The sequence below is a fragment of the Cydia fagiglandana genome, chromosome 1 (genome assembly GCF_963556715.1).
Source record: "Cydia fagiglandana chromosome 1, ilCydFagi1.1, whole genome shotgun sequence".
Taxonomy (NCBI): Eukaryota; Metazoa; Arthropoda; class Insecta; order Lepidoptera; family Tortricidae; genus Cydia; species Cydia fagiglandana.
Window position 1 is genome coordinate 12,095,454 of NC_085932.1, and position 27,618 is coordinate 12,123,071.

Genomic DNA, 27,618 nt, shown 5'->3' on the forward strand with positions numbered 1-27,618 from the left:
CCTCAGCGTGTAAGTGGGACTGATCGTGTATCGTGTGCTTGGACCGGCGACTAGTATCGTGCTGCGCGTACGCTGCGCCGCAGCCACTCACTGCTACTCGTAAACGATTATTCAATTCCATGAGCGCAGAGTAACCAGCTCGTCCGGTCAGGCTACTTAAACGTGAATATTTTGCGAGAATGGACGTCGAAGCCGGCAAGGACAATATAAGCGTTGAGGACTCGAATCTCGTTGTGTTCTTAGATACTAAATATACCACGATACAGTCAACTGCTGGTAAGTGTATACATATTTTTCTTTTTTTAGATCAGTATTGTACTTGGTTAAATATTATTTTGTGGGTGCTCGGTAATATTCCATGGACTGTTCCAATAGGTACAAATTACCTACTAATTATCCTAATTAAGTAAATACTTACCTAAAACCCAGATTACTTAAGAGGAAAGGGGACGACCGGTTCTCCATACAAATGTAGTCCCGAATGCAAATTTTCAGCTCAATCGGAACTCGCGAGTGACTTGAAATAACGGAAATAAAAAAACATATGTAAGTACTTACCTAACGTCTTATATAATACCTACATCAAATTATATAAAAAAATATTTTGCATAATGTAACTATGCAGAGAGAGAGGGAATGAGGGACTAAGGGCCCCCCCACATCTGGCGTCTTTCGAGCGTCGGCGTCGGTCCAGCGCTATGGAAAATGACGTCGCTGCGCAGTTGCGTCGACGCTGCGTCGACGTTGCGTCGACGTCGGCCATAGAATTGTAGACGCCGACGCTCGAAAGACGCCAGATGTGGGGGGGGCTTAGGAGAAGCTTCGTATATGCGTATGGAGAAACCGTCGTCTCCTTTCCTCTTAAATAACAACGTTGCATTAAGTTATGCTTAATTTGTATATCATGTTCTTTTTCATATTGGTGAGCAATAAAGAATATTTTCACCACACCAGCTCGGAAAGAATTACTTTGCACTTCAAAAACGAATAGCAAAGTTGCATTTTATCCACATGTGAGACAAAGTAATCAAATGCAAATTTTGAGTTGTTTTTTTTAATAACATTTATTTGGATTTGATTTGGTTTGATTTTGTTTGATATTGTACATTTAATATTTGCTTCGGGTTGGTGTGGTGAAAAATTTTGTGTTTCACTCGGGGGCAAATTTTGTTTAACCCTCGTGCTTTGAAACCCTCGCAACGCTCAAGATTCCATTTTTCGAACCACTCGCTACGCTCGTGGTTCAATTTTGGAATCTTTCGCTTGCTCGGGTATCAATATTAGCACGAGCGGTTAAACAACAACTTTGCCCCCGAGTGAAACAAATAACTATTGTTATTTGCTACTCAATTATGCGATTTAGAAAGGTTTCTTTTTTTCTAATTCCTATATGTACAGTCACCACATAGGGTTGTTTTGCCATAGGGTTCTTTCTTAACTGAAAATTCTATAGCGTAAGTATTGAGCAACCAATTTTAGCCAGGACCCTAAATGGCGCAACAATCGCGGAGCTGTACCTAGAGGAAGATAAAATAATTTAAAAAACTTTTCCTTATTGTGTTATTATGAACCTATGAAGATAAAGAAATATTTTGTTTTCTGTTTCATTTTTCTGTCATGGGAATTTGTTGTGTTATATTTTTTTATTGAAATGGAATATATCATTTTTCGTGTATAAATGTAGCTTTTAGTTTCGTTATCTAAAAACACAACATGTATTTGTGTTAAGATATCTTTATTTTGTTTAGTCTTGTCGATTCCGCCGGGTTTATCTCTGCTTGTAATAATCTACAGAAAACGAAGGTCGGTTATAATATAATAGATATATTATTTTCGATATAGTGTGAGTGCAATAAAGGGTCAGTAAGTCCTAAGTATAGGTTCTCTTGTTATCGTAAAAAATGAAATTGCGACAATGGGGAAGGCAACTAATGCATTGTTTAAGTTAAGGCATTGTCTAAACTCCTACAAAAACGGTAGGTACCATCATCGTCGAGAGTGTGTTAAATTTCACAGAACGGGACCAATACTTTTTTTCAATATCCTTGCATCCTAAACATTTGATTATGGTCATACAAATACTTAAAATATTGATTTTTAAATTTTTTACCGTGGACTTGCCAATTTCCACCAAATCAAGGAATGACCCCAATTATTTAAATTTTACGACAGGTATTTTAAAAAGGGGGCCGTTACGTAGGTACTGTATTGTAAGTAAAGTGTACCTACATCCGTCCCACATCATGCAGTTTTGGTGGCTAGCCCGCGTGGCGCTTGCGCCACCTATAGGTACTGAAAATCGTAATTCAAGACCAAAAAAAGTAAGACAATGTTGCCACTGCAATACATTGTTTGTAAAATAGTAAATTCCTTTTTATAAATAAACACGCTAAGATAATTTATTTATTGGTAATTTTCTCCTACGATTTAAAAAGGTACTTTTATTTACTTATTTTTACATAAATACAAGACACGCTAGTAAAAAGTGGCAACATTGTCTTACTTTTTTTGGCCTTGAATTACGATTTTCAGATTAGTCGTAACAGACGCGTTTTGTTAGAGAGTGAATCTTTTGTACCTAGTACTATTTATTCTGTGCCTAAAGTAATGCAATTTGCAGCAACGCTGCGCTGCAATTCTGTCGCAGTTGAAATGTTACCTTTACTTTGTAGCTACACCATCAGAGGTTAATAAACACGTTGCACACAGCATCCGACGTAGATACCTACATAAATTAATTGCTAAAAATGATCAGCAAACAACTCTAAGAATGGCAAAAACGTTGTTTATCAGAAAATCTATATTTGTTAAGTTATTTTAAGTTTGTTTAGGTACCTGCCTTTATTAGGTATGTACAGTCACCACACGGGATTGTTATGCCATTTAGGATTCTTGCTAAATTGGAAATTCTATAGCGTATGTTTTTAACAACCAATTTAGCTAGGACCCTAAATGGCGCATCAATCGTAGAGCGTGATGGTACAGTATGACTTGACCTAACTTACCTACTTCGTAACATTCAATACTCTTTTAAAGTTTCGTTACAGTTAGTAAAAGGCAAATCTTCGCTATTTACCAGCTATTATTAATAATGTTTAAAGACATATTAATAATAATATATGTATGTATAACCTGTTAAATATGGAACGTTCATAGAATATAAATATAGAATAGAAAGAACTATTATCACTATGTTTTCAGTGTTTTCACTTGACTCATGCATGACGAGTCGTTTTGTAGGCACGTCGATGGTATTGAGTAGGAATAATTTTTAAGAAAAAAAAACCGACTTCTATGGAGCCCGGTGAAAGATTATGGTAGATGGTGCACTATGTAGAAAAGGAGGTAAAACCAGTACCTACTTTCTAGTAGCATTTCGTTTCCGTAAGGGTCGTAGTTATCTAGCCTAACCTAACCCACTTCTCTGATAGCAGTTCGGTTCTGTGAGGATCGCAGTTCGAACCTAATCAAACCCACTTTTCTAGTAGCATTTCGTTTCTGTAAGACTCGCAGTTCTAACCAAACCTAACCCACTTTTGTTCGGTTCTGTGAGGATCGCAGTTCAAACCTAACCTAACCCACTTAACGGCGCATGCGGTGCGGTGTACGGGAATTTGAGCGGGAGGGGTTTGGCATCATCATACCCACATTTTATGGTAGGTAATCATAGTGGTTTATTTAGTTTAGGTATCATAGTGGTTTTCCGGGTCATGGTCCGGGTCTCTGAGTCAGAGTCCGGGTCCGAGTCCCGGTCCAAGTCCGGGTCCGGGTCCGAGTCCGGGTCCGAGTCCGAGTCCGAGTCCGAGTCCGAGTCCGGGTCCGAGTCCGGGTCCGAGTCCGAGTCCGAGTCCGGGTCCGAACCGGATCCGGGTATGAGTCCGGGTCCCAGTCCAAGTCAAAATCGAAATTCGAAATCACCAAACATGTACTATGCGTCGTTGAAGAGTTCTGTTCTGATCATCATCAGCAGTTCCACTTCATCAAATGCGACAGTTTTTAATGTAAATGCTTGATTTTATGATGAAAATACAAAAAATTATATACGTATGCCTTTAAGATTTGAGGAGTTCCCTCGATTCCTTATGGATCCCATCATCAGAACTCGAGCTTGACAGAAATGTGGCTTAAAAACTAAACTTGCTTAACAAACATAACGAAGAGGACAAATCGCCAAACGTGAACTATGCGTCGTTGAAGAGTTCCGTTCTGATCATCATCAGCAGTTCCACTTCATCAAATGCGACAGTTTTTAATGAAAATGCTTGATTTTCTGATGAAAATACAAAAATCTCTATACGCATGCCTTTAAAATTTGAGGAGTTCCCTCGATTTCTCATGGATCCCATCATCAGAACTCAAGCTAGATAAAATTGTGGCTTAAAAACTTAACTTGCTTAACAAACATAACGAAGAGGACAAATCGCCAAAGGTGAACTATGCGTCGTTGAAGAGTTCCGTTCTGATCATCATCAGCAGTTCCACTTCATCAAATGTCACGTTTTTGAATGTATATGCTTGATTTGTTGATAAAATCACAAAAATCACCATATGTATGCCTTTAAGATTTGAGGAGTTCCGTCGATTCCTCATGGATCCCATCATCAGAACTGGATTTTGACAAAAACGGGACCAATCTGTATGCATATACATACAATCAAAAAAATATTTTTCAAAATCGGTCCAGTAATGACGGAGATATGGAGTAACAAAAATAAAAAATAAAATAAAAAAAAAACATACAACCGAATTGATAACCTCCTCCTTTGGGATTTGGAAGTCGGTTAAGCCCTTTAACAATATTTAAGAAAAACACACTACTGTTGCTACTGTAAGGACCTGCATTATTTGACATATACAGGGTGTGTCTGACCATGGGGCTTTAAATCCAGGGCTCGATTCTACTCCCTAAACTGAGCTACTTTTATTATAGCACCAACCCCGAAATCCCGATTTTTTTTTTTACTTTTACATACATTTTGGCTGATCAGATGTCGACGTTTTCTATGGAAAAGCCAAAAAAAAATTCCCGATTTTGGGATGGTCCTATAGTAAAAGTAGCTCAGTTTAGCGAGTAAAATCAAGCCCTGGATTTAAAGCCCCATGGTCAGACACATCATGTAGAGATACTTATATTGTTTTGTTTTGAAAGCGAGAGTTAAGGCATGGCTAACAAGACCTTAATACCTAACAACATTGAATTACGCTCCATAATTTAAGCTAAAACAGTTTTATTACAATTATTACAACACGGATGCTGATAACACGTATAATTTATAACATATACTCAAACAACTTATGTAGTAAACGGCGCGAATATTTTGCCCTCAGGTCAGTTATTGTTATTCCTGTCGCGTCGATCAATGCTTATTGACACGTCTACGCGGCCCTAGTATAAATGTGGTCTAGAGATCCATAACAATCATACATAATTAGAGATCACTCAATGTGTTGTGACTAAGTAAACACAGACAAGCTTGATAGTGGGCTGGGTGGATCTCTCTACATTCAGCATCAGTCCCGCACAAATGCTCGCTGCGCGCACGCCGTGTGCCGCGTCACCGGACTCACTAAACTAGCCCAGTTATGGAAGTCGTTCAAATAAATGATCTGTGTGAAAAGAAAAATGTGAACGCAACGGTCTTTTTGGATGTTACAGTGATTGGAACGACCAACTTATGTAATTGCTCAAGTTAGTATGTATTCGTTTATTCGTGTGTTATTGCGCCGAGCATTAATCAAAAATTCTAAATTATATATATTTCAACTGGTTAAAAGTTAAATAAAAGTTAAACTGTAATACCTTAAAATGTGCCTACTTTAATTTAATAATTGTTACAACATAATAGTAGTGATAGTTTACTTTAAATCGTCATACCTATATAGGTTCATTGCATCAGTTTACCGTCCAGTGCCTGTTTCCGTTCACTTGGCGTAGTTATAGTATAATTCCTATGTATTGTTTCATTCGTAACCAAAATAAACTATTCCCTAATAAACATAAAACAAATATTTATTAAAAAACGGAACTTATATATTTTAGCTTAAAAAATACATACAGGCCAATTCGAACGTACACTCATATCAGAATGTCTAATTGATGTCGTGCCAATACATGTACGGACAAATACGAGCGAATAGTAACTTGGTTTTCAAGACACATGCTAGTTAGCTTTACTTCCTACCCGTATAATTTTAAACTTAAAATAACTATACGTACTGTGGAACCACTTCGTTCGTCACCCGTACAGGTTAAGGTCTACCGCGAAAACCGAAATTAGCAAATTGCGGGGATCTTTCTCTTTTACTCCAATGAAGGCATAATAAGAGAACAAGAGAGCAATTTGCGAACTTCTATTTACGCAGTTATAGCCCAGGCCGTAAGTTCGTGTTCTTCTCTCACTCTCACTGAGCGTAAGCGTAATCGAGATGGAGCGGGAGCTCGGATCTCATTTTTATTTTTTTATTTTTTGTATGTGTGTATACGTAAATTAAATGCATATGTATGCGTTATTTGTCACCTACACAGTCACTCGTGTATGCAGGGTTAAGTTTGAGGTGAGCAAAAACAAATAAGTACCTAGTTAAGAACACATTAACAAGGTTACAGGACCCAAAAACCAATGAACTTTAGGTAGGCGAGACATAAAAAGTGAATCATCATCATCATCATCATCTCAGCCATAAGACGTCCACTGCTGAACATAGGCCTCCCCCTTTTGGGGGGTGAATGCCATAATCGCCACGCTTGGCAGGCGGGTTGGCGATCGCAGTCGAGTACACCGAATTTGAGGGACGCTGCTGCCCGTCCACCGGTGGTCTTGGACGTAGTTTCAGGACATATCCGGGTCCTGGACGTAGTTTAAGGACATACCCGGGTCCAAAAGTGAATACATTTTATTTATTCAAAATGGAATAATTTTCAAACTCAAAAATGAAATTGATGAAAATAATTAATTTACATATTATCACGATAATATGTACAACTTACTAAATATGGGTTTCTCATATATTTATGTTTCTTCATACATATATTAATTAATTAGACACTTGTTTGTAAACACCTGCCAGACGATTGGTGATGGCCTTCCTTAAAAGCCTGCAGATTACTATTGTATTACGCGTAATCAATGAATAATTCAGTGCACATGCACTTCACACAAACACAATTACTATCAGCTAAAGGTAAACACGCATAAGTACCTATTTAAAGGTTTTATAGCATCAAATAACCCACACTATTGTTTCGAGCCTGACTATCCCAAGCCCAAGGGTGGGGCCTGCCCCGCTGCTGACGACCTGTCTGGCCTGATCCTGGGTTAAAATACCGGTAGAGGCATTTATTTGTGTGAATAGCACGAATATTTGCTCCTGAGTCATAGGTGTTTTGTATTTATGTATTCATATCTTGTGTATATCGTCTTACTTACCTAGTCGCCGATATATAGGAGCGGCCAAGGCGCTCACAAACATCTGAACACGCCTCTATTGTCAAAGGCGCTAGAGTGCGTGTTCAGATATTTTTGAGCACCTCGGCCGCTCCGATATATCTGATCTGACTGGCGACTGAATTTAAATAATGCACGTTTACAGGGCGGATATGCAGGAGAATAAAGCGAGGCCCACGCGAGAGACAAGCCATCCTGCGAGGAGCCTGCGGGGCGCTTCGGCCGGGGCGCCTGACTTTCATCCTCGGGCCGTCGGGCGCAGGGAAAACCACCTTATTAAAAATATTAGCAAAGCGAAAGTAAGTCAATTCTATATGTATACTTAGTTATAAAATTTTAACTTGTGTTACAGTCGCCATCAGATATATCGGCGCGATCGAGGTGCTCAAAAATATCTGAACACGGCGCACTCTAATGCCGGCTACACACGTAACTATAAATCGTAGCGATTAATCTGTGCAGTCCGATTTGCGCAGTTTTATCTACCGTGTGTATGACAAATCGTTACGATATCGACAACGATTTGTCATACACACGGTAGATAAAACTGTGCTAATTGGACTGCACAGATTAATCGCTACGATTTATAGTTAACGTATGTAGCCGGGGTAACTCTAACGCGTTGACAATAGAGTCGTGTTCAGATATTTGTGAGCACTTTAGCCTCCGATATATCTGATGAATATAACTTAAAACTTACTTAAGTCAAACAACCAATTTTAATCAAATCAAACACAATGTTAAAGTTCATCGACCGACTTTCGTTATTGTCAACAATATAAATTCGTCTGTAAATATATTTTAAAGTTATAGATAAAGACATCATCATCATATAGAAATACTTATATGTAGTAAGAATAAAGTGCTCACTCCATACATCAGTTTTGGTACCAAAACGACTAGAATATTATTTTTGCAGTTGTCATCTAGGTACTCGTAGCATCGAGTAGCAGAATTATCAGTACTTACCGCTACTTAATGCTAGAATTCTCCAGTGTCGCGACTCACGAAAATTGTATTGAACAACAATTTACAACTATGGAATATTAAAAGCAGAAGGAGTTGAAAATAGCGTTCCGGTTACTCCAATAATATTTTTAATTGATTAGGTATAAAATGTTGACTTTTAGAACTTTTCTTCTTATTGTATTATTTTAAATTTACTCTCTGACATGACCTAGGCATAGAATTATTTTGAACATTTTATACCTTATTAATATAATTTTAATTATTCTGTCTTTCTAGAAAGTGGTTAATATATAGTATTCATTACTGTATTTTTGTTAGGTATCTATTATTTAAATTATCATAGTTGTGATTTTTTTTAATACTTAATATGTGAAATTCATTTTATTTTGACATGATATTTTAATTTTCAATAAGATATTATCAATAAATGTATCTATCTGACTACAAACAAGATTAAGTCGATATTTAATACAAGCCACCGAATCGTTTATCGCTGTACATTTACCTACACTAGAGAAGAGTAGGATGATGTTTGATGGACCACATCCTATCTACAACATACATCTAATACTTACATGCATTTTGAGCGTTTGGGTGTCGATTATAAACGCCTGCAAATACACACAAAGTAAAAAAAAACAACGATTTACGATTATAATAATTTATACCTAATACTCTTAGGATAAAAATAAATGACAAGCGGTAAAACAGAAAGTAATCATTATGTTCCAGCCAGGGTGCAATGACAACAAAAATTTTATCGATGTTTTTTAATAAAATTAAATTAATATGCATATCATATCATTTTGTTAGTTTATCTTGCTAACACATCCGCGGCACCTCATCGGTCACGGTCAGTTCAATATTCTTCGATAACAGGCTACGTTTTTAATGGTTACTATTTCAATACTCAATATTTTATTACAAATTCACAAAGTAGTTGTACAGGTGGTAAAAACTTATAGGTAACCTAGCTCTTTGTGAACCCTGTTGAGCACACCATATTATTTACAATTTGAAAAAGAGGAGAATTTGTGATTAAGTAATTATCTTAATAAACAATATTATTGAATTATGATGTCATTAAAAATTCGCTTAGAATATAATATGATTTATCTAATAACAACTGTTTAATTTTATTTATATATATAGTATTATTAGAACAAATTTCTTATCTGTGAAAAAGTCACGATTGCATAATTATGATTTATGAATTACATCAATATCGATTTTATTATTACATTAAAACGAACAACTCTGAAAAACTAAGCCTGAGTACTCATTAAATTTCGAACAAAATACTGTAGCGATTCTTTACGAGCTGGTGTAGTGAGAAAAAAACAACATTAAAACGGGTTAAACGGCGCTGTTGGCTTGCTGTAAGTACCTGTCCACTTGCAGGAGCAGCCTTCCTTGACCTCAATGCTCCTTAAAGTCAACATAACGACATTACTGCATCTTAAAATGAATGTTAATAATACTTTGCTATGGGCATACAGTAACGGCACCAATTATAAGAGTTCTGAGAGAAAATTTGAAGTAGGTATTTAAATTTCTACCGCTTTGCACGTTAAAAGTTAATTGGTTACAGTTACAAACACTGCAAAATTATTCATTAATTGTGGTGGTGACTGATATGACATGGACAGTATGGCGCCATTTCTTTTAAAACAGCCGGAAATTAATAAAACGTTATACTTAAGCAGCTTTATGCAACAGCAAATTACTTTTCATCACTCTTGCTTAGTAAGCGAGCTATTTCACGCGTGTGCATCGGGAGCCAAACTCCATTTTACTCCCACGGTAGCTTTTTTTATTATGTCAGTAACTCATACGAACAAAAAAAGTCAAGCATCGCCATATTCTTTACATTAAAAAAAAAATATTTTAGGTACAGCTTGGCAATAAAGAGTAGAAATTCAAAAGTGGCAAGTCACTGGCAACACTGTAGTGTCGTCCCGTTTTTAACCGACTTCCAAATCCCAAAGGAGGAGGTTATCAATTCAGTTGTATGTTTTTTTTTTATTTTTTTTTTATGTTTGTTACTCCATATCTCCGTCATTACTGGACCGATTTTGAAAATTATTTTTTTTATTGTATGTATATGCATACAGATTGGTCCCGTTTTTGTCAAAATCCAGTTCTGATGATGGGATCCATGAGGAATCGACGGAACTCCTCAAATCTTAAAGGCATACATATGGTGATTTTTGTGTTTTTATCAACAAATCAAGCATATACATTCAAAAACGTGACATTTGATGAAGTGGAACTGTTGATGATGATCAGAACGGAACTCTTCAACGACGCATAGTTCACCTTTGGCGATTTGTCCTCTTCGTTATGTTTGTTAAGCAAGTTAAGTTTTTAAGCCACAATTTTATCAAGCTTGAGTTCTGATGATGGGATCCATGAGAAATCGAGGGAACTCCTCAAATTTTAAAGGCATGCGTATAGAGATTTTTGTATTTTCATCAGAAAATCAAGCATTTTCATTAAACACTGTCGCATTTGATGAAGTGGAACTGCTGATGATGATCAGAACGGAACTCTTCAACGACGCATAGTTCACGTTTGGCGATTTGTCCTCTTCGTTATGTTTGTTAAGCAAGTTTAGTTTTTAAGCCACATTTCTGTCAAGCTCGAGTTCTGATGATGGGATCCATAAGGAATCGAGGGAACTCCTCAAATCTTAAAGGCATACGTATAGAATTTTTTGTATTTTCATCATAAAATCAAGCATTTACATTAAAAACTGTCGCATTTGATGAAGTGGAACTGCTGATGATGATCAGAACAGAACTCTTCAACGACGCATAGTACATGTTTGGTGATTTCGAATTTCGATTTTGACTTGGACTGGGACCCGGACTCATACCCGGATCCGGTTCGGACCCGGACTCGGACTCGGACTCGGACCCGGACTCGGACCCGGACTCGGACCCCGACTCGGACCCAGACTCGGACCCGGACCCGGACTTGGACCGGGACTCGGACCCGGACTCTGACTCAGAGACCCGGAACTTGACCCGGAAAACCCCTATGATACCTAAACTAAATAAACCGCTATGATTACCTACCATAAAATGTAGGTATAAAGTATGATGATGCCAAACCCCTCCCGCTCAAACCCCCGTACACCGCACCGCATGCGCCGTTAAGTGGGTTAGGTTAGGTTTGAACTGCGATCCTCACAGAACCGAACAAAAGTGGGTTAGGTTTGGTTAGAACTACGAGCCTTACAGAAACGAAATGCTACTAGAAAAATGGGTTTGATTAGGCTCGAACTGCGATCCTCACAGAACCGAACTGCTATCAGAGAAGTGGGTTAGGTTAGGCTAGAACTACGACCCTTACGGACACGAAATGCTACTAGAAAGTACTGTTTTTACCTCCTTTTCTACATAGTGCACCATCTACCATAATCTTTCACCGGGCCCCATAGAAGTCGGTTTTTTTTTCTTAAAAATTATCTTATATGTATTGCTTTGAAAGGGACGTCACTACTGTGATGCCACTTTTTAATTTCTACTCTTTTTTGCCAATCTGTACCTATAACACGATATAATTATGTGGTTTCAGGAAAGCCGGTGTAGAAGGATTGCTGTACGGTACAGACCCGAACACGGTGTTGGTGGCTCAACAGGCGTCGCTTATAGACACCCTCACAGGAATGGAAACCCTCATATTTGCAGCCAGCCTCAAGCTTCCCAATGCTACATCTAGAGAAAGAGAAAATGCAGTAAGTTAGACAAAGAGAGAAGTAGCCTAGGTACAATCAATCAATCAATCAATCAAAATATACTTTATTCATGTAGGCCTAGCAACAAGCTCTTATGAATCGTAATTAATCTTAATCTAATTATCAGAGCAATTTATTGATGTTAATATTATTCCATAATAAAATTGGATTATTATACATGTCAAATTTAACACTAAGAATTTCACAAAAGGATCGTCAAACATTAAAAAAAAATTGTATAAAAAAATACTATTCTAGAATTTCTAGAATAAAATCTAAATGTCAAAAAAAAGCATAAGTAACAAACAAGTAGATAGTATTACATCGGAATATCCATTTCCTCATCAATAATCAAATATACCTAATAAATAAATAATCATTTCGAATAACAATTAATCCCACGTTGTATTATAATTCATGTAGTCCTGTGTGGTATAATAAGCTTTGGAAATAAGTTTACGCTTTACATAATTCTTAAATTTATTAATAGATAATTCAGTAATATGGTTTGGAAGTTTATTATAAAATCTTACACAATTACCCATGAATGATTTTTTGATTTTATGGAGCCGAGTGAAGGGCACTGCGAACTTATGTTTATTTCTAGTATTAATATTATGGATTTCACAATTTTTCCTAAAATTTACACACTAAGGCACAGTCGCTATCAGATATATGAATATATCGGAGCGGCCAAGGTGCTCAAAAATATCTGAACACGCACTCTAATGCCTTGACAATAGAGGCATGTTCAGATACTTGAGAGCACCTTGCCCGCTTCGATATGTCTGATGATGAATGTACTAAATGTGAAGTGTGGAAATGGAAATCATTTTAATTTTCCCGGCCATGAGCATGAGATTAAAGCCGGAAAATTTTTAAAACCATAATAATACGAAATTTGAAACATTGCCTATTTTACAGAGATAACTATTTGATCGTCATGTAATGAGCCTTCGTTAAAAGAAGTCAAATATGCCTGTAGATCGAGTCGGTGTCATCACAGCTCGGTATGGAGGGTGTACTTGACACAAAAGCCGGTCAAATGTCAGGAGGCGAAAGGAAGCGGCTGACGATTGCTTGCGAACTACTCACCAATCCTCTCATCATGCTACTGGATGAGCCTACCAGGTACGTAATTTTATCTTACTTTTATTCTCCTTAACTCCTAATACGTATTGTGTATGCATTTTTATTTAAATGACAAAGGAAAGTTGTTCTCCGAATGTGTACCTATTTAGGTAAAAGACTGGTGCAAATGCAAAACAACTTAAAAATGTTCATTATAAATTGTAGGATTTATTATATAGTTCTTATCGCTGACTGTACATTCGCAGATGTTTTTGTTTCTGTATTGTCGAAGGTATATATTTAACATCAATAAGTAAAAAGCAGCTTAACTAGGTAAAATACAAGAATGTTAAGCTAAAACAATAAAAATAACTAAAAGTAATGTTACATTTTAAACTGCAAAAAAATCATAACCTATCACGAGTTTGCTCTCTTCTTCCCAGTGGCTTAGACTCTGTGTCCTCGATGTCCGTGGCCCGCGCGCTCCGCGACGTGGCCTCCAACGGTCGCACCGTGGCTTGCGTCATCCACCAACCATCCTCCAACCTCTTCACGTCCGCCGACGACGTCATACTGATGGCCGAAGGGCGGACGATATACGCGGGCGCGATACAAGATATCCCCGACACCCTGGCTAAAGCAGCCTACAGGTGTCCTCAGTACTACAACATGGCTGATTATTGTAAGTACCTATGCAATAGATTGTGCGTAACGTTACCACTTTAGCTGTTGGAAGTGATCGAGGTGTGAAGCTGATGGTCAGTTTGAACTTTTGTGTGATAAACACAAATAAGTATTTGTTCCTGATTTGTGGATGTTTTGCTTGTATTAATACACTAATACACTTTGCATTTATTTTACTACACTAGTAAGGTAAAAGTACGCTTCACCGAATGCTTAAGACCTAAACTTACGTTTCTTTTTTTAATTAGTTCTGGTATTTGCATACGAATATGTTCAATACTAAAATTGAAACTTAGATAAATTTGTCCTCATTTAAACATAACTATAAATTACTGAAATGATTGGACGTATATTAAAAATATTTTTAAAATAATTTCTTCCAGTTTCCTTGATTACCATTTACCGAACTAAGAAACGTGATTTGCACATTATACCGAATAGGGAGGCCGCATTACCGAACTAGGAAATAATTGTATGAAAATATGGTGTTGAGTGGTGCCCAAACTTTAGTAGTTCAGTATTAAAAATCCCTACTATACTTTGTTTTTTAGCATTAGAAAGGTGGTAAGCGATCTTGACGTGTCTTTTTTATTGAAAAATACTTTTGAAAAATAAGTAATCCCAAATAGGTAGGTATGCAACAATTATCAAACATGTACGTATATGTATAAAAAAATTTGGCTGTTTTATGCATTTTGTCTCGTCCATTTTCTAGGGAAGGTTAAATAACAAAAGTATGAAGTTTAAAAAGTCAAGTTTAAATCGCCCCACGACGACGGGATGACGACGACGACGAGACGAATCTAAAAAAAATGTTGGACGTCTAGGTTTGGACCATCCTGTATAAAATATTATTGCTTTATTATTTTTATTATCAGATTGAGTTTTTTTGTCCACATTCCGAGACTATTATCAGGCGTCCAATAAGTATGTCTAAAGTTTGAGAAGGGCTGGCATTGAAATAATGGTCACAAAAAATAAACATATAAATATAGACCTAGTCGTTATAATAATAAGGATGATATTCTAATGAACGTCGAATAGAAACATGGTCAACGCAAGCGTGAGTTCGGTAGCAGAGACCATGGGTACCATTCACCGAACAGCCGTTCGGTGAACGAAACATGGAAAATATGTGGAACCTATTTCGCGAACACATTTTGAAAATAGTATTTAAATCGTAATCAATATGGTATAACTACAAATCTATCAATTAATTTAATACTTGAATCCATTACTAAACCGTACATGTATAAAGTTCTCGCTAATACTGGCGTAAAATATCTAAAATTATTGTTTGATAATAGTCTTGCCAAAAACCTTATTTTGATGCCAAAAAGTCGTAAAACATGAACATTTCAAACGCAGTTTTATAATAATCTATATAGGTTATTGTTGTTCGTCAATTGCTCGTAAAATTACAAATACATTAATTTATTTGTGAAATTAGGTAGTTAATCTAAATAGTTCGTAATCAACCACTAGAAAAATAATTTCAAAAACATACGTTTTTCCTGATTCCGGACGCTGTTCGATAATACCTTCCAATCAAATTGTCGGTGTACTCATCACCGAACTCACATTAAGCTTAATTTCTGATAATATGACTGCACTAAATTAATTAAATTTACTAAAATACACAAACTAATTAGGTAATCACACTGTAAAACCATACTTTAAAACACAGAAATAAATTTAAAAGGTTTTATGGCCTTAAGAAATATACGCAACTTCTTAACGATTTCTTTAAGGTTGCCCATACAAAGTGGCAATCGGCAGCGACGACCTGTTTCGATCAATTGTCACGTCCCAACTGCGGCACAAATTGGCCGACTCTGAGGCCTAATGGAAGGGACAGGTATTTAACTCGTGAAAAAAAATTACGCAAGTAAATATCAGCTGTAAGTAATCGACTTATAGCCTAAAATAGATTCGGTGATACGGACGGATTCAGAGCGTTCGGTGAAGCGTACTTTTACCTTAAACGTTTTCTAGATTTATACATATTAGGGAAATAATGATCCGTGTAGTTTTGGCTTGGACCCTGAAACAATACCCACCTGTTTCGTTCTATCCTGCTCTAACCTTTCAGGGACAAGAATTAAAAAATATCACTCAAGCTTATAAATCCGTTTAGCGATGGGCTAATTGCTACATTTGCTATAAATTTTAAGTATCGATAGGTAACAACCGGTAGGCACCAGGTTCTATTACAAACAATACGTTACAAAACAAATACTATTCTTTATTGCTCACCAATTAACCTCCTCCCTAGGTCTCCTAGCCTAGTCCCGGGAGGTCCCGGATTCGAATCCTGGTAAGGGCAATTGTTTGTGTTTTCTATTTACATATATGTATATATTTTTATATATTTATATTATACCCACAAGTCCACAACATAAGCCTTATTGATTGAGCTTTCTGTATGACAAGGTCCGAGCTGTGTAAAATTATCCTGTAATATACTATACTTATACAGTGTGTGTCTGACCATGGGGCTTTAAATCCAGGGCTCGATTCTACTCGCTAAACTGAGCTACTTTTATTATGACACCAACCCCGAAATCCCGAATTTATTTTTACTTTTTCATACATTTTGGCTGAGCAGATGTCGACGTTTTCTATGGCAAAGCCAAAAAATGTTCCCCGATTTTAGGGTTGGTCCCGTAAAAGTTTAACTCAGTTTAGCGAGTAAAATCAAGCCTGGATTTAAAGCCCCATGGTCAGACACACCATGTACCTAAGGTAAACGGCCCCAAGTTCGTGTTAGTACGTTATTTCGTTAGTTTTGTTTCTGGCGCAAATAATAGGGAATTCAAATATTTTTTATTCAAATTATACATATGAAAAAAATCTGTAATATTTAATCTCTTCAATAAAATAATAACCAATATTTTAGTGATTAAACTGAGAATAATACGACGGTCGAAACTGTCAGATGGCCGCGAACAGCTGTGTTGTATGCGTGCACTTTTTTTAGGCGTAAGGTGCGCGCTCTCACTTGTTAAGCTTATAGGAAGGAAAAGCTAAACCCATTCGAATAAAAGTTTTTGAGAGTGTTTCTGTGGGTTCGTTAGTAATTGATTTGATAAGAAAAAAGATTGAATATATGCATAGAAATAACTTAAAATTGCAATAAATCGACTCACGAAATAGCGGTCATTTTATTTTTTGTGTGTCTCCTATTTCGTGCCACTCACGAATCAAGGATTTTCTAGATACATTTTGAGTGCTTGTTTTTAAATATAACAACGAAGATAATTAAAAAAATAAATTAGGAAACAATTAATGTATTTCATGAAGTTTCGTATGAGCGAAATTCGGTATATGTTTTTTTCACTAGAATTCTCATAAAACGAGTTTGAATGTGACCTGAGTTAAAAAATTTAAGGTATATTCCACGTATATTCTCATATTAACTACTAGCACAATTTTATTTATTATTAAATTTATTTGATTTATTTTTGTGTATGTTTAAATTTAACGTATAAGATAGTAAATTATTTTTTTGTAAACAATTTTTATTTTTTAAATATTTATAAAAATATTTTTATTTTTTTATTTATTTATATAGTTTGGCTTTTAATCAAGTATTAAAGTACCCATGGCGGAGTTGCTTCACAAACTGGAAACCATCAGTATGGAAATGGGACTTGCTATTAATAAATCTAAAACCAAGCTCATGATCATTGACCGTTTCACAGCTATCCAACGCACCAATCTCCTACGTGACTACGAAACCGTAACCCAGTTCCAATACCTTGGCTCACTGATTACCAACAAAGGAAGTAGCGAACCTGAGATACGGAGACGGATTGGCATGGCAAAGTCTGCAATGACCCAACTGAGCAAAGTTTGGAGAGACCGTAATATTAGCCACCGGACTAAAATACACCTGGTCCGCACCCTTGTCTTCTCCATTGCTCTATACAGTACAGAGACGTGGACTTTCAAAGCCGCTGATAGACAGAGAATCGACGCTTTTGAGATGTGGTGCTGGCGACGTATGCTAAGAATACCATGGACGGCCCGCCGCACCAACATATCTATTCTAAAACAATTAAAAATAGAAAATACTCAACGTCTATCCACAACCTGTTTGCAACGAATATTGCGGTACTTTGGCCATGTTGCACGCAGGGATACCAGCAATTTGGAACGCCTTATCGTGACCGGTAAAATAGAGGGAAAAAGGCCTAGGGGTAGAAGTCCCAAAAGATGGTCGGACCAAATAGCGGAGGAACTAAAAATACCTGTCAGCGACGCACTCCACCAAGCTACAGAACGGGACCGATGGAGACAACTAGTTGACGGAATCAAACGGAGTCACGATCCTCAGTAATGAGGGACCGATTGAAGAGAGAGAAAAGTACCCATATGGTTTACAAAGTCTTAATTCAACCATTAAAATCGACTAGTACAAAAAACTATAAGCTAGCTCTCAATATAACATTTTTTTTTTAAATATTATTTTTAATTTGACCTTCCAATTATTCGTAAGTATGTAAGACCGTTAAATATTTAAAATGATTATCCGCATATTATCACCAATTTATCTAAGAAAACTTTATCCCGAAACAGGGGACACGAATTCACGAACTTAGGAGCTGACCTAAATTTGTATCACGAAATGGGAGCCAAATAAGAGGTTCACGAAAAAATTCATATAAAAAAAAGTTTCAACTAAAACCCTACAGTTTATACATTAAATGATTAACAAAGAACATATATAACTTATTCAAAAGCTTTCAAGGTATTGATATGCTTAGTAATATTTAGAAAAATATACAAACTCTCAACTCACTCTCAAGAGCCTTAACCTGCCGAAACAGGGGCCCTTTACCTTATATTTTTAATAACGAAAGAAACAGTACACACAAATTAAGCATAATTATATCTACATTTATTAAAGTATGGTAGGTATGGTCATATAGCCTATTTAAAGTAGACGTCCACAGGGCCACATCGCACGCAACAGATTTTAGTATTCTTTGTACATACCTATAGAAAGTCACAAGTGCGTCCACTGCATGATCCTCAATGTCGATCAGTGGACGCACTTGCGTTGCGTCCGTTGCGTGCGATGCGGCCCTGCGAACGTCTACCTTTAAAGGCTTATTCAGTGATGAAGACTTAATTAATGATAATTATAATAATTTCATGTAATTTTTGGTTTGGTGTTATTTGTTCATATTTGTTTACAGTATTAGAAATCGCCAGTGGAGACCATATTGGTAATTTAACCTACATAGAGCAAGAAGCTAAAAGTTACACGGTTGAAATGAAGAAAATAGCCAAGAACACAGTCTTAAACGGAAACGGAAAAGGTAGGTTTTTCGTACGGACTTTTTTTTAATGATATTATAAGAAAACACTTTGCTAAATAAAATAACGTAGAAACTTGTTGGAAGTTTCTCCGACATGACCGAAAATGTTTGTAGAGTCAATAAGAAAATAGTCTCCCATCACGATATGTTACCTAATGAAATAGACGAAAGTCACTTTCTCAGATTGACTAATGTGTAAATATTCCATTCAAAACCTACACAAAATCTAATAACTGTAGTCATATTAAATTTTAACATGCGAAGCTTTGTAATTTAGTAACTACTTAAACAAGTACCTTGTGTCTGATAAAATGGCCGCAGCTAGCTAAGGCAGCTAGGTAGTATACACAGAATAAGTAATAGTATTATCATGTAGTATAATTAGCAGCACTGACACGACAGTACTAAAAAGGGTTACGTACCCTTCTACCTATGATAATAGAGATAATTTAACTACGATCGTGAATCTGTCAAAGCATTATTGATCCTGATTCCAGTTTACGCAACAGAAGACGAGGCTTTACTGAGCTCGTCGCCAGCGCAACCCGCGCGGCTCACAGCCGGGCTGTGGAGACAGCTATGCGCGCTGCTGTGGCGCTGCAGTATAGGCGCCATGCGAGACGTACACTTAACACAGGTATAGCTACTTAAAATTTATGCAAAATACATCTACCGCTTTAGTGTAAAAAAAAACAACGGGTTGCACTCCGGGAGTGCCGACAGAAGTGAAAACTCAATGACTAGTCCAAAATGTCTGCAGCACTATGTATAATTGATCATCCTTTCTATTGAAAAACATTAGTTCCGAAATTGCTGGCCAGTGAGCTTAAATTTGTAGCGTTAATTGTTTAAAATTCGAATAGAAATTGTAAAGTTACCTTGCAGACCTCGCCTCTAAATTATATTTGGTCATGATATTTTGAGTTTTATTCACCAGGGACTAGAGTTCACTTTTATTAGCGATTTCATCAAGATGTAGCTTTATTGAATTATATTTGAGTGATATAAAGTTAGAATGTAACTGTGAGATCCTCGTATTTCAGCCCGTACAAGATTAGAACATTGATTTTTATTGCATAATATAAAAGTCCAGTTTTAAATAATTGACCTGAATATTATTGACTAAAGTTCTTTGGTGAATAACATTGACACATGTCGTCAGCGTTAAGTTACGCGTTACGCTGAATCGAGTTTATAATTTTTTCCCCACCTCAAAAAGTGCTCCGTACGGATATGATGGTCGTATTTGTCTACATGACAGCGTGATAAAACGGTGTCGGTCTCTTTCTATCCCGCAGAGTTAAAAAGTGACAGTTGTTTTATCACGTGGATAAATGTGGATAAAGCGATCCATAATAGGCTTGCAGCGCCACTAAAGAAGTTTTCACTTCAACAAGGGCGCAGACAACTTACACAAAAATAATTATGTCCCATATAGTTCTTAATCCGCTGACATATATAAGAGCTATGGGATCTGCCTCATAAGAGCTACGCCAAGACGATCCAAACTAAGCGCAACGGCCTGCCTAACTTTTCTCGAAGTGCTTCGTCGTTTTTGTAACCACTCACTCACTGATGATCTAGTCTAGAAAGCTGAAATTTGGTATGTAACAAGTATTAGTACACAAACAGGAGAAGAATTCTAAAACTTGAAATATTACTCCCTAACCCCTTAAACTAGTACGAGACTTTTGATGCTAGAGGTCTGAAATTTATATAGGGACTTCTTTGCTATAAATAATAAAATACATATTTTAGATTTTTTTGGAAATCAACCCTTCTACTAACTAAGCGAAACGGCCAAACCACATCTTTTGACTATGTATATTGTATGTATTTCCATGCAGATCCGGCTGGTATGTCACCTGCTGGTGGCGCTGCTGCTGGGCGCGCTGTACAGCGGCGCGGGCGCAGGCGCCGACCGCATCGTCACCAACACCGCCTGCCTCTTCTTCTTCCTGCTCTTCCTCTTCTTCTCCAACGCAATGCCTACTGTTAACACGTGTAATTACTCCTACCCTTACTTATTTGTATTACATGCCTATGAAGAAAAGCGATGGAAGTCAGCTTGGGTAAGGTAATAAATAGCCTAGTGACAGAGAAACAATATAATGTAGAATTTAATATTTACTACAGGCCACAAAGTTCAGAAAAGATTATTATTTTGGTATAGAGTTCAAACCTCAATCCTGTAGAAGATTCGTCGAAGTCGAAGAAGAACAGGGCATTTCTATTTAAAGTTGTACCCTCAACTTGCATTTTAAATTTTGGAATTTTTATATTATTTCCACTTAGAATTACGAGCTCTTTCGATCCTAATACGAGAAAAAAAAGGGTTCCCAAAATTTCATACAAATTTTTTGTTGTCCGTTTTGTTACGGTCATAGAGTTTGTATTGAAAGCCGTAACCAAACGGACCAAAAATTTTGGGGACACTTTTTTCTCAGTAAAAATGAAAAAAGCTCGTGATTCTGAGTAGAAATAATATAAAAATTCCCAATTCTAAAATAGAAATGCCCAACAAGCAAATTCGTGTGACCCTTGAGTGACCCATTAGAAACATCCTATTATATTTTCTCCATTCATACTTTTTTCGTTAATAGTTGTAATTCGTATCTAATTAGTTTTGCCAAAATAAATAAAAAGCATTCAACAGGTTATCGGTATAATTAGGGTAAAATGTGCCTTAATGCACACTTAAGGGAGGTGTATCGTCAACGAAAGGGAGATGGGAAGTCGTAAGGTTTGAACATCTTACCCTTGTGTATCATTCTAGTTAGGTACCTACGTATAAGTTCTCAAGTATGTAGGTATTTAGTAATTTATGCAGATTGCAGGCACTTCAGTGTTTTCATTTCACATTTCAGTTCCAGCAGAAGCAACGGTGATCCTTCAAGAACATTTGAATAAATGGTACAGCTTAACAGCATACTGCATGGCCAAAATCATAATTGATCTACCAGTGCAGGTGAGGAAAATTTATATCTAGCTTTCTCATAGCAGTACCTAATCCTACTATTTCCCGGCCTTAGTCGTAAAGTGTACTATTAAAATTTAAAGATGTAGAATATACTAAGATACTTGTTATTTTTCAGCTGCTTTGTGCTACGCTGTTCCTGTTCCCGGCGTGGTATTTAACGTCGCAACCGATGGAATACCACCGCCTGGGCCTAGCCTGGACTATCTGCGTTCTCATCACGATTCTGGCGCAGACATTCGGGCTGGTCGTCGGGACGGCGTGTGATGTCAAGGTGTTTATTCATCATTCATTCATTCATTTATCGCATTAATCAACTATTTTAATTTATGTTAACATACAGACCATATGCACACATATCAATAGACTTAGCGCCACTTGCACCATCCTACTAACCCGGGATTAACCAGTTAAACCGGTAATCCAGTGTCAAATTGTTCTGGTAACCATGCTAACTCCAGGTTTAAACAGTTAAACCCCGGGTTAGTGGATGTTGCAACTGTTGCAAGTGGCCCTTACCTATATAGAGCAGAGCTTAATTTGTGGGAACTAGACTGATATGTTGATATGATTACCCCACGATTTCTATTTTTCTTGGCTAATGGCAGAACCTGATACAGTTAATTTTGAATAATAGAGTGACGAGGTAGCGTTTAATAACAAATAAAACTTGTCACAGATGGTGAACTTCAATTTGCAACCTTTGTCATATTAAAAAGATCGTATTTTTTTGCAGTTGGGAATGTTCGTAGTACCAGCCGCCAATATTCCGATGCTGATGTTCTCGGAGTTCTTCATTCCTTACCACGAGATGCCGACATACTTACAGCCCTTCGCAAACATATCCTACTTCCGGTACGCCTTCGATGCCTTCGTGCAAGCAGCCTACGGCTTCGGGCGCGAACCTATGCCGTGCAACAAAGCATTCTGCCTGTTCCGAACCCCACAGCAGTATCTGCAATATCTAGGACTAAATAGACCTTTCATATATGATATCTACGCCTTATTAATATGGATAGTTTTGTTGCAGATCTTGTTTGTATGTGTATTAAAATACAGAGTATACAAGGCATGTCGATAGTATACCTTAAAATCTCAAGATGTGAAACAACACATCATATTATTTACATCGGTAAAAAATATTAACATACACATGAACCCGCCGCCTGAATGGCTGAATGCGGTAGGTTTGTGTAATTCTTAAAATACTCGTAGGTGTAAATTCTTATATGTATTTACATATCTACAACAAGCCTATATTAACACTACGGATATGATGGTGTGATAAAACGGTATCCGTCTCTTTCAATGGCGCTTTGTTAAAAAGTGCACGGATATTTTGTCACGTGGATAAAGCCATCATAATAGGCCTGCAGGGGACCTAAATCAAGATGACAATCATTTGCGCTAAACCTACGAAACGCTCTCTGTCTCTCTACTCGTATCGTATATTATTAGTGCGATAGCGTCATTAGCGTCACAACTACAATTTATCGACAACGCTTTCAAAATCACTATAGAAAATTATTGATTGCGAGAACTGTTTGTTCATTAGGTATCTATGATTGTTAAATTTGTTAATTTATAATACCTAAATGTAACTCTTTTGTATGTATATGTTTTAATTATTTCTTTTGTATTCTCTACGTGTATATTCCACCTCAATTCTGACATTTTAATTTTATACATTCTGATACTAATGATACTACGTATTTTCTAATTATATTGTTGTTTTAATATTATAATTGAAGCCTTTATAATTAGATATAATAGGAATATACCATTGTATATTCAAATTCTGTCCATGACGATTAACGATCTTATGCGAAAAGTTCTATTTACTAAAATGTATAGGTACTAACTTTATGATTTTTTTTATATTGTACTCGAACGAATATTTATAAATTTTATAATGGTCGACGTATCGAATGTTATACGAGGTTGTAAGTTAATTCTAACCCTACAATTCTACATAAGTACCTATTCTTAAATAATGTTCATAAATATACCTAAGATAAATAACATTCCATGACATGTTTACAGTGTAAATATTACGTATCTGCGCTAATGAGTAATATCAGGCGCATTTCTATAAGTAATACCTATAATAGAATACTATAAATGCGAAATTAACTCTGAGAACTCTGTCTGTTAACTCTTCGCGCTTAAACCGCTGAAGTGACCTTTAGTTATTCTGTGCTAATAGATGAAATTTGATATTTGTATACACAATCACTAAATCAATAAGACTGTAAACTTAGTACTTATATTTGTAACAAAGAGATAATGGTTAACGAATTTAACAGCTTGAGTAGATGGCGCTATGCTGCGCCGTATGTTTTTGTAGTAGGTACCTAACTGAATTCTCAAACGTCAACTTTTAGCAACCAGGTTTACCACATAATGTATCGAAACGTACAGCGCCATCTACATTAGCTGCCAATTCGAAGCAATAATCTGTGTTAAACTTTACACATAGGTACAATCAATTTATCTTTGTAGATAGATAGCCACCTGATAATAGTACTTTGATCAAAGGGACGTGCCTCATCATTGGTTGTAGATGACATTGTTTATTATTTTTGAATTTTACATTAACGCGTATATCACACTGATGCAGTTTAGTGATGAAAATGCCCAACATTCGGCCATTTAAAAAAAGAAATATTTTGATATTTAGGCATTTTGATAATTTTAAAACTTAGGACAAATAAAGACAATTTTCTCAAACATGCAATGAAATATTGATGTTATGTTCCTTATAATAGGCTGCGAAGTATGACGTTTCAGGTGCGGCTAGGACAAAAGGTCGTTAATGGAATTTCATACACATCTTGCAGGCCTAGGCCGGCAAAGTCCTCTTTTTTAATTTTCATTTCACAGATATTTGTGACACAGCATCGTGGCATTCATCCATTAAAAAAAACTAGAGGCAGTTATTGCTTTATGGTTCGTAATGACACTCTGCCACTACGCCTATAAAAAAAAACAAAAAACAATGTTTGCTATAATTTGCAGTTTTATTTGTATAAAATCAACATGAACTTAATAAATAATACATTCTATAATTTTAAATTATAAATTTAACTACACAAATAAAAATCTTTAAAATATTTCATCTAAACGTTAGCGGTAAAAAGGTCTACTCAAACACGCGTAATGATTTTTTTTAATTGTTATGGAGGTAAAGTTGAAAAATATTCATTCTGTTTTATTGGATTTATGGTGCGTTGTTGATTTTTTGACTTTAATATGAGTTCCGACGAAATAATGAAATTAATATTAATTGTAATCGTATGTGTTGGAATTGGCAGCGTAAGCAGAATTGATTTTAAATAACTTGCTGCCTCTGCCGCTAAGTCAAAGACGAAGTATGTATATGGTTGCTTATGGCAATTTTATTCTTTGAGAAACTAAGAAAAATGGCTTACAGTTTATTAGAAACAGTTTTGTGGCATATTTTAAATGAATGTAACTACAAATTCGTCAACACTGTGGAAATTATACTTATTTACTCCATGCATAAAGCAACGATGTATGTGAAACATGATATCAACATGAAAGACTATGTAAACCTTTGTGACGAAAACGACAGTCAGACGGATACAAGGCGAAAAAATCAAAGATACATGAAAATATACGGGTAGTAAAAATACACGACTCGTGTAAAACATACGCGTGATAATGATATAGGTACGTGTTGGTTATATTTTGGGTGTAGTTTACTTTTAGTTTTTTCTATAAATAAAACTTGGGTTTCGTGGATTTTTTATTTTATTTATTTCATTGCATGTTTGAGAAAAGCACTATACATACCTCGGCGGGAAATGGGGTTGCCCGCGCTCAGACCTCCCCGGCCTCGCTTCGCTCGGCCGTCTATATGTCTTCGGCCGGCAACCCCTTTTGTCCCGGCCTCTGTAGTAATGTACTATTAGTCATTAATGTCCTTACATGATAGGATGTTGTGTGTGTGAGTATGACCTCACCTCTGGCGCAGATCAGATAGGTATATTTTGATCATACCGGCATAGTGACCAAGACTCGGATACCAGTTAAATTTTCAAACCGTTATAACGTATTAGACGTAAAAGCATTTACAGACGGGCGTATCGGACCGTTACCTTGGCCTGTTCGATAGCCCGCTTCACACTCGTGCGCGAATCTCTACGCGAAGCCGCGATTCGCGCACGAGTGTGGACGTGGAGTGGGCTGTTCGAGTGTAAGAGCCGTAACACACTACCGCACCGCACCAAGGTCATTGTGGGATGCACCCATAAGTAAGAGGGAGAAAGAGATATCGCTTTCTCCCTTTTACTTATGGGTGCGTCCCACAATGACCTTGGTGCGGTGCGATAGTGTGTTAGCTACTTAAGATAGTTATACGAGTGTAATACGTCCGTTAACGACGCAGCTACTTATGAGTGAAAGCGAGAAAGAGATAAGCTGACCGGACCAAGATCGCGTTCCAGTACGCCCGTCTGTTAGCACTATAAAACCGGTTTCGGTTCTGTATTAAAATTTTTAAAACGGTTAATTTAGTTTTAAATAAAGTTTTTTTAAAACATGGCATTTTCAAGTATAATTCAGAGCGAAACCGAAACAAACCAGTATTTACCGGTATGAGTATTTTAAACCGGTTCCGAGCCTTGCTAGTGATAATAACCGAAACAGAACGGCTCAAATAGGGATAAAATGTATCGGTTTTATGGAAAGATAAATAAATGAACTTTTTGATGCAATGGTTTTTTTTTATCCAGCGTGTTTTATTAATTAAAATACACAGAAAATACAGGTCATCTGATCGATTTACGTTATGTAATCTCACATTTAAAATACGATTAATTTATTAATCGTTTCATTTTAATTATATGAATAAACAACAACTGTTGTGTGAAATAATACAGTTCATTACTTTAGTGCTTTGTAAGTCACCGCGTCTTAAGATAAGATAAACAAATATATTAAGCAACATTTACCTACATAACTTTCATATTTGACTAGTGTCTTAAGAAGCTAACATTGACTTGTAGTTCACTCTATACATGCTCATACAAAAATACTCAAAGGTGATATATTATTGGCCGGTACTGTATATAGGTCTCCATAATATGGAGACTTAGGTATATTATAACTTATAAGGCCTGAGCCGTTAACGATCCAAATTTAAAATAAACTGAGTTACTTTATTTATTAGCTACAATTAATAAATACCTAACTGGGTGATAACCATGTAGGTACATATTCAATTTGTTTATAGGTACGCAAGCACCATATTCACGGAATAACTGCCATAATGTACGACTTTTGATTGTGGACTAGCCTTTTACGTTTTACTTTGAGTTACTTAATGAAAACTTCCGTTGTTAGAGGTAGGTGGGGTGCTGGGTTACCTACATACTACTA

The 27,618-nt window shown here is 36.5% G+C and overlaps 1 protein-coding gene across 1 annotated transcript; it reads left to right on the forward strand.

Annotated features, from left to right (window-relative positions):
- On the forward strand, nucleotides 1–26,938 carry LOC134664385 (ATP-binding cassette sub-family G member 4-like). The gene is made up of 12 exons (XM_063520978.1): nucleotides 1–276; nucleotides 7,591–7,744; nucleotides 11,997–12,156; nucleotides 13,142–13,287; nucleotides 13,671–13,909; nucleotides 19,116–19,238; nucleotides 19,736–19,875; nucleotides 21,086–21,242; nucleotides 22,106–22,206; nucleotides 22,334–22,489; nucleotides 22,952–26,443; nucleotides 26,593–26,938. Exons 1-11 carry the CDS (start codon nucleotides 180–182, stop codon nucleotides 23,294–23,296), a joined length of 1,818 nt encoding a protein of 605 aa, XP_063377048.1. The 5' UTR covers nucleotides 1–179; the 3' UTR covers nucleotides 23,297–26,443; nucleotides 26,593–26,938.
- Nucleotides 26,939–27,618: the final 680 nt, after the last annotated feature.

Bases quoted from the DNA above. Each gene is read 5' to 3' on its own strand.
- LOC134664385 (XM_063520978.1), top strand. From the start codon at position 180: ATGGACGTCGAAGCCGGCAAGGACAATATAAGCGTTGAGGACTCGAAT. The intron at 22,207-22,333 runs GTGAGGAAAATT...GTTATTTTTCAG, and splicing joins TAATTGATCTACCAGTGCAG to CTGCTTTGTGCTACGCTGTT. The intron at 22,490-22,951 runs GTGTTTATTCAT...ATTTTTTTGCAG, and splicing joins GGACGGCGTGTGATGTCAAG to TTGGGAATGTTCGTAGTACC.